Raw genomic sequence first — 13,366 nt, forward strand, 5'->3', positions numbered from 1 at the left:
TAGAAAAACCTGACCAACACTGAAAGCTAAATCTTGATTTATTAATTATAAAAAAGAGAAAAAGTTATTACTGTTATACAATTTAGCTTGCAGATGCAGAAAATAATGACATCTAACAAATAAAAACACTGAAAAAAGCAAATCAGATACATAATTTGGAATTTGATTGCTTGCCAACTACTGGTTTTCTGTCCAGTAGTCTTCAGAAATGTACTGAGCAAGTGGAAATGTCAAAGGAAATACATAACATAAAATGTACTAAATAAAATACTGCATATAACAAGTTTACAAAAAAACAATATTAAAACTCGGAAGAAAATAAAAAGTACCATTCCTCATTAGCTAGAAATAGCAAATTCCCAACACAGTCCCAGTTTACAGTGGTTATAGTGGATGACCATTGAGGAAAATTGGTATTTGCCGATGATGAGTGTGGTTCGAACACGACCTAAGCTAGCGTGGCATGGCCCCATGTAGGAATTATTCATACTAAAATTGGCTCTGAAGGTTGCATTCCTTATGGAGATTCCATTTTGGCACTATAGCAGACACCACTTTCTCACAGCACCAGTCATGAAACCGAGTCAGCACAGATCAATATAAAAATGTGTAGCATAGTATAATAAAATACACCTACATAAAACACTGCTAGAACATAACACCAATTACTATTACATAAATATACATATTTCATATTCTCTTTGGTGCTTTGACTGAAAAAATGTTAAGTAACAGAAACTTCTGCCAAATGAAAAGCATTTTAAGGCAGTTTTTGTAGGTCTTTTGTTCTCTTCATTCACTCGCAGCTTTAGCCATACTGAACAAAAAGATTGCAGCTCTCCATATAAGAATGTAATGTATTTTTCAATTTTCTTAGCAATAAAGATTTGCATAGCATTGTGTATGTTACAAAATCTAAGACTGCAAACATCTGTAAAACCAGGTTATATCAGAATTAGAAACATATTTATCTGATATGAAATGGAATTTTTTTCTGTAACCTAAATGGAAACTTTTAAAACTTTGTAGACGTTGTTTTTAAATGAAGTGACAAAGTGAGGCAATGAATCCTTGGCCAAAATAGAACATAACGGGCTCTTGCCAACATTAGAAGGATCCTCTATATCCCAGATTTCTGACATGGTGCAACCAGTTCTGGAAAATAGAAAAAAGTAATCATCAATGAAGATACAATAATCAGGAAATCTTAAACTTCTCCACCAAAAAATATACCAGTAAGTGTTAGCATTTTGGAATCCATATGCTTAGGCTTTGAATGCAATTTACTGCTTATTTCTATTACATGTTATAAAGTTTCTATATAAAAGTACTTTACTTAAAGGGGTTGTCCGGGCTTTTCACATAATCTCAGTGCATATCTGGGCTGCATAATGCTGACAATAAGTAATTTACCTTCTGTGGCCAGTTTGCAGGGTTTCCAAGATATCATCTCTTGCTTGTAAGAAAAACATCCAGGGGGTGTGTTCTGGCATTGAAATGAGAACTGCTCGTTTCCTCCTACTCTACTAAAAACATGCCCTCTATAGCAACAACCCCACCCTCCATAGTAACAGGCCCTCCCCGTCCACATGAACAAGCCTATCCCTCCTCACACAGTAACAAATCCTCCCCCTCTAGCAGCCTCAGTGCAGAGAGCAGAACCACCCAGCTGCTCCTCCCCAGACACACGCTGAACAGTGATCTATGGAAAGTGAAACTATTGAGGAGAAAACCACCAGTTCTCATTTCAATGCCAGAACACCCCCCCCCGGACGTTTTTCTTACAAGCAAGAGATCATATCTAGCAAACCCTGCAAACCGGCCACAGAAGGTAAATTACTTATTGTCAGCATTCTGCAGCCCAGATATGCACTGAGATTATGTGAAAAGCCCGGACAACCCCTTTAAAGGGAATCTTGTCAGTAGGCTTTTGCTATGTAATCTGACAGCACCTTGAGTTAGGGAAAGAGACCCCAATTCCAGCGATGTGTCACTAGTATACTGGGTGTGGAAGTTATCATAGAGTTGCAGTTTTCTCTCCTGCAGATCTAGAAGAACTCAGTTATTGAGCTGTGTACAGTATAACCCGCCCACACCACAGCTTTTTGTGTATATTGTATAGTTGCAGAATGCTGCTAGTCAGTACTGGGCGTGGCTGGACTATTTGGCCCGTGCCAAGTGGTCCTGTAGTGAAAATCTCCTGCTAATAAAACACTGATTGTATTTAAACTGCAAAACACAGCTCAGTAATCTATCCCTGTAATCAGGGACTCCACTCCTACATAATGGTGCTCTTAGAATACATAGTAAAAACCTACTGACAGGTTACCTGATGGTGATTTTTAGCCAAAAGCCATTAATGGGGTTTTTCCTATAAATGTTAAAAAGGATAAATTAATCCAAGATTTGCAACATATTTGTTTTTGTGACTGTTGTGTTTCAAAGTTCAATTCTTTCAAGTCTCCCACGTTTTTTCTTTGTCAATTTGGTTGTGTGGATAATGTTCACCAATTACAATAGTTTTTGGAGGTCACACATGCCCAGTTCGCTTTCTTAGGCATTTACAGAAGATACTTACTGGCTCCTCTGTGCATGAGTATAGTATATGTCATTGCATCCACTATACTATTGCAAAACGGAGCAGGGGAACTGTGGGTGGATGACATTACAATGCGGTGTCATGTGACTGTATAGTTGGCTGCAATTTACAACGGGGGAAGTCAGGAGAACGCAAGGATCAGAAATGCAAAAATGTAAGTTTACTGCAACATAAATTACAACCATTTTCAAAAACTTCAGGGAAACCTTATTGAAAAATGGCAAAACCCTTATAGGGAAAAAAAATATGTAGCAAAATTACTTTCTGAGGAATGTAATGAAATACATATAGTAGGTGGCAAAACATTACAATAAATATAACCGACTGCAGAGAAATAATACTGGCTCTGCATTCTGCCTCTTTGTCATATGGCTATAATATAGGATTTACACAAAGGTTAATCAAACACATTTGATTACTTTATTCATTCTCACTGCTCCCCTGAATATTCTGTTTTGTTTAGTTTTTTTTTTAAAAAAACCTGTCATATGGTTCCAGAGATATGGGCCTTTTAATGTAACACTAATTTTTGTGGTCTTTACAAGGGGGCGTTGCTCCTAGGATAATAATGCAGAGCAACCTAAAGACACGCCCCCAAAGAATACTACAAGCCATGCCCCCTTGGTAAAAACCATAAAATAAAAAGGCTATATCTCTAGAACCATATACCGTATTTTTCGCTTTGTAAGACACACTTTTTTCCCCCAAACTTGAGGGGAAAATGGGGGTGCGTCTTACAAAGCGTACATGCCTTACCGGGTGTAGGCCGCAGGGGTGTCCGGGTGCCCAGCGGTGTCTCTGGTGCCCAGCGGTGTCTCCGGCACTGCCTGGGGCTCTGCTGACATTTTGCGACAGGCCAGAGCCCCGGGGCACTTTCTCAGTTCCCTCTGTGTGATGGACTCTGGCAATATGGTGATGGTGATCTCAGGACTAAGATCTCAATAGATGAGATCTCAGCGCTGAAATCTCATCTATCGAGATCTTAGTCCCGAGATCACCATGTGCGCATGAGCCGCCCCAGGCCATATTACCGGAGTCCATCACACAGAAGGAACCGTGAGAGTGCCCTGGAGCTCTGGCCTGTCACAAAATGTCGGCAGAGCCCCGGGCAGTGTTGGAGACACCGCTGGGCACCGGAGACACCCACAGCACCGCCAGCACCGGGAGACACCCGGCAGCAGCACAAGTCCCCTGGCAGCAGCACAAGCCCCGCTGGGAGCAGCACAAGACCCTCCTGGCAGCAGCACAAGACCCTCCTGGCAGCAGCGCGCTGCACATCGGAGCACCCCCTCATCCCTGCCTGAGGCCTGCAGCATCATCCCACTCCTGCCTCCTCCGGCGGCAACCCCGGGACCCCGCTGTTGGCGTGAGTGGTCAGGAGCCGGAATCTTCAGGAGTGGACCCTCTGGACTGTGGCACCGAGGGGCCCCGGGTGAGCTGCCAGGTGGAACTGACCCCTATACAGGGACCGTTAGGAGCAAGCCCAGGGATTCAAGCACCACGGTAGCTGGTACCGAGAGGGGCGGCTCTGAATGGACTGGAGTAGGAGTGTGAGACTGAAGCGTAGACTGTAAGGCTGGAATATGGAGAGATGGCTGGAGCGGAACACAAGAGACAGGACTGGAGTAGGACTGTAGTAGTGTGGATAGTTGGATGGAGCAGGAACACCGAAGGCAGGACTGGAGTAGGATGGAACAGGAACGCTGGTGCAGGACTGGAGTAGGATGGAACTGGAACACGGGAACAGGACTGGAGTAGGATGGAACTGGAACACAGGAACGGGACTGGAGTAGGACGGAACATGAACACAGGAACAGGACAGAAGTAGGATGGAACTGGAACACAGGAACAGGACTGGAGTATACAGCAGGGAACACGGGAGACAGGGCTGCGAGGCTGCTGCATGAAACACCGCGGAATGAACCGAGAGGCTGCAGAGAGCACAGGAGAAAGCAGGACTCAGCGTGCAAGGTAACACAACGATCAGGCACCTCCCTCAGGGAGAAGCGGCCTGATATAGCCCCGTCTGGTCTGCCATTGGTCCGGGTCAGGGCACAGCCGGAGAATAAGAAGCAGCAGGGAGGCGCGGCCGCGGCCTATGGCGCATGCGCATTGCATGCAGGGATGGCGTCGGCCGCAAGACCGTCAGAGGTGACCGCCGTGGCCGTCGGGTGGAGAGAGGCTGCGGCGTGGGAGCGGAGGCCGGCTGCGGCGTGGGAGTGGAGGCCGGGTGAGTATGACGGAGCGGTGTAACACCCACTTCACTGCAGCCACCATCCCGGTAAGCACCACCATTTTATTAAAAAATATTTTTTTCTTATTTTTCTCCTCAAAATTTGTGGTGCGTCTTATAATCCAAAGTGTCTTATAAAGCGAAAAATACGGTAATACATTTTAAAAACAAGAAGGGTTCAAATCCGCAGCATGTCAATTCTTTGTGCGGAATCCACAGCGGTTTCACACCTTCTCCATTGTAGAGGTGTGAAACCGCAGGACTTAACCGCAGGCTAATCCGCAGGTAAACCGCAGGTCTTTTGACCTGAGAATTTACCTGCAGATTTTTACAAATCCGCGTGGAAAAATCCGCAGGATCTAAAACTAAGTGTGCACATAACCTTAGAGCTTCAACGGTGCCATCCTGCTTTAGTAGTTTAAATGCTTTCTTTTTACTGTTAACTGCCCCTCTTACTTTGTGGTTATATGAGAAGGCATATGGTGGTTTTTTTAGCGACTGTTGCTTGGGTTAGTACAAGTGCGTCTCACAAAATTAGAATATCATCAATAAGTTAATTATTTCAGTTTTTCAATACAAAAAGTGAAACTCATCATATAGAGTCATTACAAAGAAAGTGATCTATTTCAAGTGTTTTTTTCTGTTAATGTTGATGATTATGGCTTACAGCCAATGAAAACCCAAAAGTCATTATCTCAGTAAATTAGAACTTTATAACACCAGCTTGAAAAAATTATTTTAAAATCCAAAATGTTGGCCTACTGAAATGTATGTTCAGTAAATGCACTCAGTACTTGGTTGGGACTCCTTTTGCATCAAATACTGCATCAATGCGGCATGGCATGGAGGTGATCAGCCTGTGTCACTGCTGAGGTGTTATGGAAGCCCAGGTTGCTTTGATAGCAGCCTTCAGCTAGTCTGTATTGTTGGGTCTGGTGTCTCTCCTCTTCCTCTTAACAATACCCCATAGATTCTCTATGGGATTAAGATCAGACAAGTTTGCTGGCCGTTCAAGCACAGTGATACTGTTCTTTTTAAACCAGGAATTGGTACTTTTGGCAGTGTGGACAGGTGCCAAGTCCTGCTGGAAAATTAAACTTCCATCTCCAAAAAGCTTGTCGGCAGAGGGAAGCATGAGTGATCTAAAATTTCCTGGTAGATGGCTGCGCTGACTTTAGTCTTGATAAAACACAGTGGACCTACATCAGCAGATGACATGGCTCCTGAAACCATAATTGATTGTGGATACTTCACAAAAAACGCTCTACATATTTTTCAGCTAAATGTATTTGTGTATGAATTTGGGCATCAGACTAGATGCAGTACTGTTCTGACTCAAGCATCCTATTTACTCTTAGACCTGAGACGGGGACAAAGGGGCGTCCTCTGCCTCTGGAGGAAACAAGGTTTAATCATACTCACAGACGCAGATTCTTTACTGTAAGAGCAGTGAGACTATGGAACTCTTTGCTGTATGATGTTATAATGAGTGATTCACTACTAAAAATTCAGAAGGGTCTGAATGCCTTTCTTGAAAAGTATAATGTTACAGGTTATATATACTAGATTCCTTGATAGGGCGTTGATCCAGGGAACTAGTCTGATTGCCATATGTGGAGTCGGGAAGGAATTTTTTTTCCCCAATGTGGAGCTTAGTGTTTGCCGCATGGGTTTTTTTTTGCCCTCCACTGGATCAACAGGTTGGGCTATGGGTTGAACTAGATGGACTTAATGTCTCCCTTCAACCTTAAATACTATGTTACTATACACAAAGACATTTTACAAGCAAAGTGTTCATAATGCAAATCTATCAGCTAATTCATACTGCCAAAACCTTGGCTCCTCTGCATTATAAGCATTTATGTTTTACTCTGAAAAGCGGTGATCTTTCATTGAAAAACATAGTTGAAAGAGCAGTCATAGTCATGGTAACGTGACTAATCCAAGATTTATGTCCCTACACTCTCCTCCCCACCTGCTCAACTAGGCTGATAATTTCTCTGTGTGTGCTCATGTATGAGAAAAGATATACACTATGTGATGCAGTGACCCCTGTGACAGCTAGGGGGCGCTGTATGGCCTTCCAGGACATGCATGCAGGCGTTTCCTTTATTGTGATGGGGAAATAATGAGTGACAGGATTGTAAATGGCCGATATGTATCACAGGGTGGGTGGCCCTGTGATGGTAGCTGGAACGTGTATTGATCAGCAGAGATATACTGCTGAGGGTTTGTTGCTGTGTATTAGGGAAGCTTCCAGGTGACTTGGTGAGATGGATGGGACCAGTCACCTACAAACCCACTCAGGGGTGTGTGTCTGAACGCCCAAAGTAAAGCCTGTATATGTGTGTGGCTGTGTGTGTAATAGGACCTGTAGTGAGGTCATGACCATGTGATCCATACCTCACCTGTGGGTGTGGTTATGTACCATATAATGTGCCTGAGGTCTGGTCACAAGGGAGAGAGTGTGTACCTAAATGGTTCAGGGTGCAATGTCCTGGAGGGTCAGTGTTGGGAGATCCTGGGTGGAGGATCGGATCCCTGGAGCACATGCTGCGACCTTGGACCTGGTAAGGCGTGAGTGTTGGACGGTCTCAGGAGGGGACAGACGTCCTGAATAGCACCCGCTGAGGCCCTGGACCTGGTGGCCAGTGTGTTGGGAGACCCTGGGAGGAGGGTCGGATCCCTGAATAGCACCCAGTGAGGCCTGTGTGTTGGACGGTTCCAAAGTGGAGACGAACATCCTGAATAGCACACAGACAGGCCACATGTGTTTGCAGAGTCAGTGACGGCACTGCATTGGGGGAGTTACTGTCCGTCTGTGGATCTGGACTGTCAGGTGGCCTGGTGAGCAAGGCGTTGTCCGGGACTTTGATCCCAGTTCGGCAGCTTCCCTGAGAGAGAGGACTACCAAAGAGTCGGCATCTGGAGCAGGCACTACTGCGAGATAACCCCGGACATGGGGTTATAACTGTTGGTGCTCGTGATGTTCTATGGACACTAATGAACTGTTCGGTGTGCGGTCACCCACGGTAACTGGACAAAGAGGTCCAGCGTGTTCAGTGACAGTGCGTTAAAGCTGTGTACCAAGGATTGTGATGGGACTATGTGTAAGCATGTGACATGTAACATGTTCCTCAGCGGTTTATGAAGGCATAATAAACTGCACTAGACTGTTTAAATGGAAAGTGTTCTTGTATGCATCAATATCGCAGCCAAGTGAGTTTTCCCCAATGCACTCAGTGAGCGCTACCTTACCACTACAAAAATATTACATTATTATTCTACAAGGTGAACAATGTAAAAAAAAAAAAAAATACAAAAGCCAGAATTGCTGTTATCGTCCCATAACTCACCCCTCATAAGTTTTAGGTCTCAGAACGCAATGCAAGCAAAATAGTTTTTTCTTATTTCTCAAAAGTAGTAAAACATAATAAACACTGTATAAATTTGAAATCTCAATAATCATAACGACACATAATTAAGGTAGTGTGACTTATTGTACAGTGACCATCAAAAAAAACCTAAGCAAAAATGGCGAAAAGTAGAAAATGAAAAATGGCTGAGGCAGGATTGGGGTAAAGGGAACCTGTAGGCACCACTTTATAGAGCAGGTGGAGCCAAGTAGATTGATATATACTAGACCTGGGCAAAGTGTGGCCCACGGGCCACATCCAGCCCTTGGACTGAGACAGCCGTGGGGCTGGAAACCAGAGGCTCACGGTCCGCACTGTGCCAGCCCACTGTCTCTGTTGTCTCCATTTCATTGCATCAGCTGTGTACTGCGGAGAGTCAGCGCACCAGAGACAGGGAGAAAAGCAGAGCGCCGGGGAATGGGACTAAGGTGAGTATGTGTTGTTTTATTTTATTTTTTTCATGTGTAGGGGATGTTTACGTAGGCATGGGGAGGATATGGGCGTGACATGCTGCTGCATGTGGGGGTGACATGCTGCACATGGTGCTGCATATGGGGATGAGATGCTGCACATGGGGAGGCTATGTGGGTGACATGCTGCACATGTGGAGGCTATGGGGGTGACATGCTGCACATGTGAAGGCTATGGGGGTGACATGCTGCACATGGGGAGGTTATGGGGGCATCATGCTGCACATGCGGAGGTTATGGGGGCATCATGCTGCACATGCGGAGGCTATGGGGGCATCATGCTGAACATGGAGACGCTATGTGGGCGTCATGCTGCATTTGGGGAGGCCATGGGGGCCTCATGCAGTATATAGGGAGGCTATGGGGGCCTCATGCAATTTATATAGGGAGGCTGTGTCGGGCTCATGCAGTGTATATAGGGAGGCTGTGCGGGGCTCATGCTGCATATGGGGGAGGCTCATGCTGCATATGGGGGAGGCTCATGCCGAATATGGGGTAGGAAGGTGTGTGGCTCATGCCGCTTATGGGGAAGGCTGTGTGTGGCTCATACCGCATATGGGGAAGGCTGTGTGGGGCTCATGCTGCATATGGGGAAGGCTGTGTGGGGCTCATGCCGCATATGGGGGAGGCTGTGTGGGGCTTATGTCGCATATGGGTGAGGCTGTGTGGGGCACTTGCAGTATATAAGGGCTGTGGGGCGGCTCATACGATATACAGAAGGGGCTGTATCTGGGTTCAAATGAAATAGAGGGTGGTGTCGGCATACTTAATTCTGTTCAATATTAGGTGATACAATTAATATAATTATCAATAATATACTGGTAATAATTTTATGTTGATATTAATATTGAGTAAAATTAATTTCGGCCGATTGGTTCGGCCCTCCACAACCGTCACGGTCTCTCATGTGGCCCCTCAGGAAAATTAATTGCCGACCCCTGATATATATGGTAGTTTTGTGAGAAAAGATTCAGTATAACCTGTGTTTTCATCTTTTAAACATCTGCCTTTTCTGGGATTTTCAGTTCAGCGGGCGGTCCTATCAGTGATGGACAGCTACCTCTGTCTGCACACTTACAAAAAGAAAGCTGTCACTCAATGATAGGACCGCCCACTGGACCTAAAACCCCAGAAAGCGGAGAGATTTAAATCGTGAACACATAGGTTATATTGATTCTTTTTTCACTAAATTATAATATATATATATATATATATATATATATATATACTGTATATATATATATATATATATATATATATACACACTCAGCTTCCCTGCTGATTGCACAACATTTTCATGACGACAGGTTCACTTTAATTAAGTATTTTGTGCACTGCTGAATGTGAAATCCTATTCAAATTAAAAAAGCACATGGGCACACATTCATCACTGCCTTTCTGCCTGTTTTTGTGTGTACTTTCAAGTGTTTTGCACCTTTATTTATTTTTTTTTCTTCGAACCCAATTCATTATTCTTTTTGTGTCTTTTTTTTAAGTCTATTTTATATGTGCTTGCCTGTTTTTTTCCCACTTTATGGGTGGCGTTTTTTGCAATTCCAGACGTTTTCACCTGATTCATCATTGCACAAAATTAGGTACAACTCCACTCCAGTCCCCTTATGATTAATTTTTAGTACCCCAGTATTTTGGTGCATTTTTGTAAAACACTCAACTTTTGTTCCCAAATAGTTGCAAACAAAAAAAATAAAATTTTTGACTTTGTGCCAAATTCATGAATTCGCACACATTTTCATTCATTTGCATGAATTTGGTTACTTAAAAAGAAACCCTGCAAATTATGAATTGAGGCTTATAGATCCTAATTCTGCAATGACAATTGCAAATACTCACTTTGTCCTTCTTGTGCACCACGCATCTTCCAATATAAAATACTGGACACCCATGTCAATCAGGCGCTTTTTTACCTCTTTAGCTGGTTTACGACTGTACATTGAGTAAACCATTTTTGTCCGTGCTCTGAAAGCAAAAAAGGAGACCAGAGTAAGTGAGATTGAGGTATACTATTTTTAATATACCAGTGTATTTCAGATTTGTGAGCTGTAAATGGCTGATATTCATATCGGGTAGCATTTAGTTGTTTAGCCTTTATTGTGTACAATAGAACATTACATGGCCTTGAACTTACATATATGCTAGGACATGCCAATCGGACATTGATCTACTCGAGGTACAAAACACAAAAGCACACAAAGTACTTTAGTAACTAATGGCCTCCAAGGACAAAAGACGCTGAACTTCCTACACAGAAGACGGAAAAAGAAAAAGGGAATATTCCAGAAGCTACACAAAACAAAACACTTCACACATAATGACTCTTAGCAACAGTATCATGTGTCATCGCACAATCACAATATATATATGAAAATGTGTCCATGAGAAAACTAGATGCTATGTATGAAGTATGATTACGCTGATGCCAGCGGCAAGAGCATCTGTCACCAAAGTACTGTTTCTTTGACTTTGGAGCAATCATATGATAACCAGAATATGTACTATGTGACTATGATTTTCTTCTACAGCATCAGTCTTAAGTTTTATCTCTGTAACTTCAACGGATAGTTTCCATCTTATAAAGTGAGGACACATTACTAGGATAGGCTATCACTAAAATGATTTTCAGTACCTCGGGAGATTCGGAAACAGTATCTCACTATTCTACATTGTTTCTGTAACTCCCATTCATTCACTGGTCGGCACATACAGATATTCCCAACCACAAATGGGTAAGAGGACTCCTTTATCCTATAGTATGACACTACTTTTTGCCTATACTAGTTAATCAGCATGACAAAAGTGGCAATTGTAACTCATAAGTTTAGATAAATTAGAGATTTTCAGAAATTTGGGTCAAGTACAGTACGATGACCATGGTTAGAAGATAATTTACTAAGACTCTAAAGGGCATGTCACACTAAGGCTGGTTTCACATTTGCGTTTTTTAGCGCTGGAAAAAAATGCATATGTGCGCATGCGTTTTTTCCCCTATATTTAACATGGGTGCGCATACCTGCGCGCTTGTAAGCGCATGTATGCGATTTTCATGCGCTGCGTTTTTTTGGGGTGTGCGTTTGTATTTTCCAGACGCAGCATGTTGCATTTTTTGGCCCTGCAAAAAAGCGCATGCGCACATATGCGCACGTTTTGCGCTAAAAATGGCCATTATAGCCTATGGATGCGCATATGTGCGCACTGGCATGCTCATGTATGCGTTTTTTTGCATATGCGTTTTTTTTTTTTAACCATGGAATTTAGGGGTTTGGGTTAGAGTTAGGGTTAGTTAAGGGGGTTTAGGGTTAGGGTTAGGGTCAGGGTTAGGGTTGGGGTTTGGGTCAGGGTTAGGGTTAAGTATGGTTTGGTTAAGGGTTAGGGTCAGGGTTAGGGTCAGGATTAGGGTTAAGTATGGTTTTGTTAAGGGTTAGGGTCAGGGTTAGGGTTAGGGTCAGGGTTAAGTATGGTTTTGTTAAGGATTAGGGTCAGGGTTAGGGTCAGGATTAGGGTTAAGTATGGTTTGGTTAAGGGTTAGGGTCAGGGTTAGGGTTAGGGTTAAGTATGGTTTTGTTAAGGGTTAGGGTCAGGGTTAGGGTTAAGTATGGTTTTGTTAAGGGTTAGGGTCAGGGTTAGGGTCAGGATTAGGGTTAAGTATGGTTTTGTTAAGGGTTAGGGTCAGGGTTAGGGTTAGGGTCAGGGTTAAGTATGGTTTTGTTAAGGATTAGGGTCAGGGTTAGGGTCAGGATTAGGGTTAAGTATGGTTTGGTTAAGGGTTAGGGTCAGGGTTAGGGTTAGGTATGGTTTTGTTAAGGGTTAGGGTCAGGGTTAGGGTCAGGGTTAGGGTTAGTTAGGGTTTAGGGTTTGGGTTAGGGTTAAGTATGATTTGGTTAAGGGTTAGGGTCAGGGTTAGGGTTAGGGTCAGGGTTAGGGTCAGGGTTAGGGTTAGTAAAGTCATGGTTTGGGTAGTGTGAGGGGCCACCTAAAAATGTTGGAAAAAAACGCAAACGCGGTAAAAACGCACTAAAAACGCATACAAACGCATAAAAACGCTGCGTTTTTTTCATGCATGCTCATAAAAATGCTTGAAAAAAACGCAGCAGTTGTATGCTTTTGTATGCGTTTTTTCAATGCGTTTTTTTGCGGGAAAAACGCGCTGCAAAAAAAAGCAAGTGTGAAACTAGCCTAAGAGATATCGCTAGCAATATCGCTATAACTAGTGACGTTATAGCGATATTGCTAGCGATATCTCTGTGTCTGATACTTACCTACGACCGGCTCCCCCGCTGGTTATCGCTGATCGCGCGAGAACGTTCAGGACTGTTTCTCGTCGTCAGCTTCCTGCGGCGCTTCCTGCTGTGACGACGAGCGACGCGTGGAGCCGGGCGGGAGGACGCAGGATCGCCGCATCTGACAGGTAAGTAGCGATCCCCGTCCCCAGCGATGTCGCTAGTGAGATCTGCCTATGTGGCAGCTCACTAGCGACCACTTAGCGAAGTACCAGCGATCCTGACCGCGTCATATCGCTGGTCGGGATCGCTGGTACATCGCTAAGTGTGACAGTACCTTAAGTTAAAGGGAACGTATGGTGTCTTTTGTAGCATGGGGACAGTTTAAATGCTATAAAGGACATCATGGGTTC

At 43.8% G+C, this 13,366-nt stretch overlaps 1 protein-coding gene across 1 annotated transcript in view; it reads right to left on the reverse strand.

Annotated features, from left to right (window-relative positions):
- Window positions 1-20: 20 nt before the first annotated feature.
- Window positions 21-13,366, reverse strand: part of DPY19L1 (dpy-19 like C-mannosyltransferase 1) — a 342,123-nt gene continuing 328,777 nt past the window's right edge. Inside the window, exons 21-22 of the mRNA XM_073549963.1 lie at window positions 10,570-10,695; window positions 21-1,155 (exon numbers count right to left, since the gene is read on the reverse strand). Coding sequence (XP_073406064.1) covers window positions 1,002-1,155; window positions 10,570-10,695 — 280 coding nt within the window. The 3' untranslated portion in view covers window positions 21-1,001. The remainder of the gene's footprint in view (window positions 1,156-10,569; window positions 10,696-13,366) is intronic.

This window comes from Dendrobates tinctorius, unplaced genomic scaffold, assembly GCF_039654945.1.
Source record: "Dendrobates tinctorius isolate UK_male_01 unplaced genomic scaffold, ASM3965494v1 ptg000162l, whole genome shotgun sequence".
Taxonomy (NCBI): Eukaryota; Metazoa; Chordata; class Amphibia; order Anura; family Dendrobatidae; genus Dendrobates; species Dendrobates tinctorius.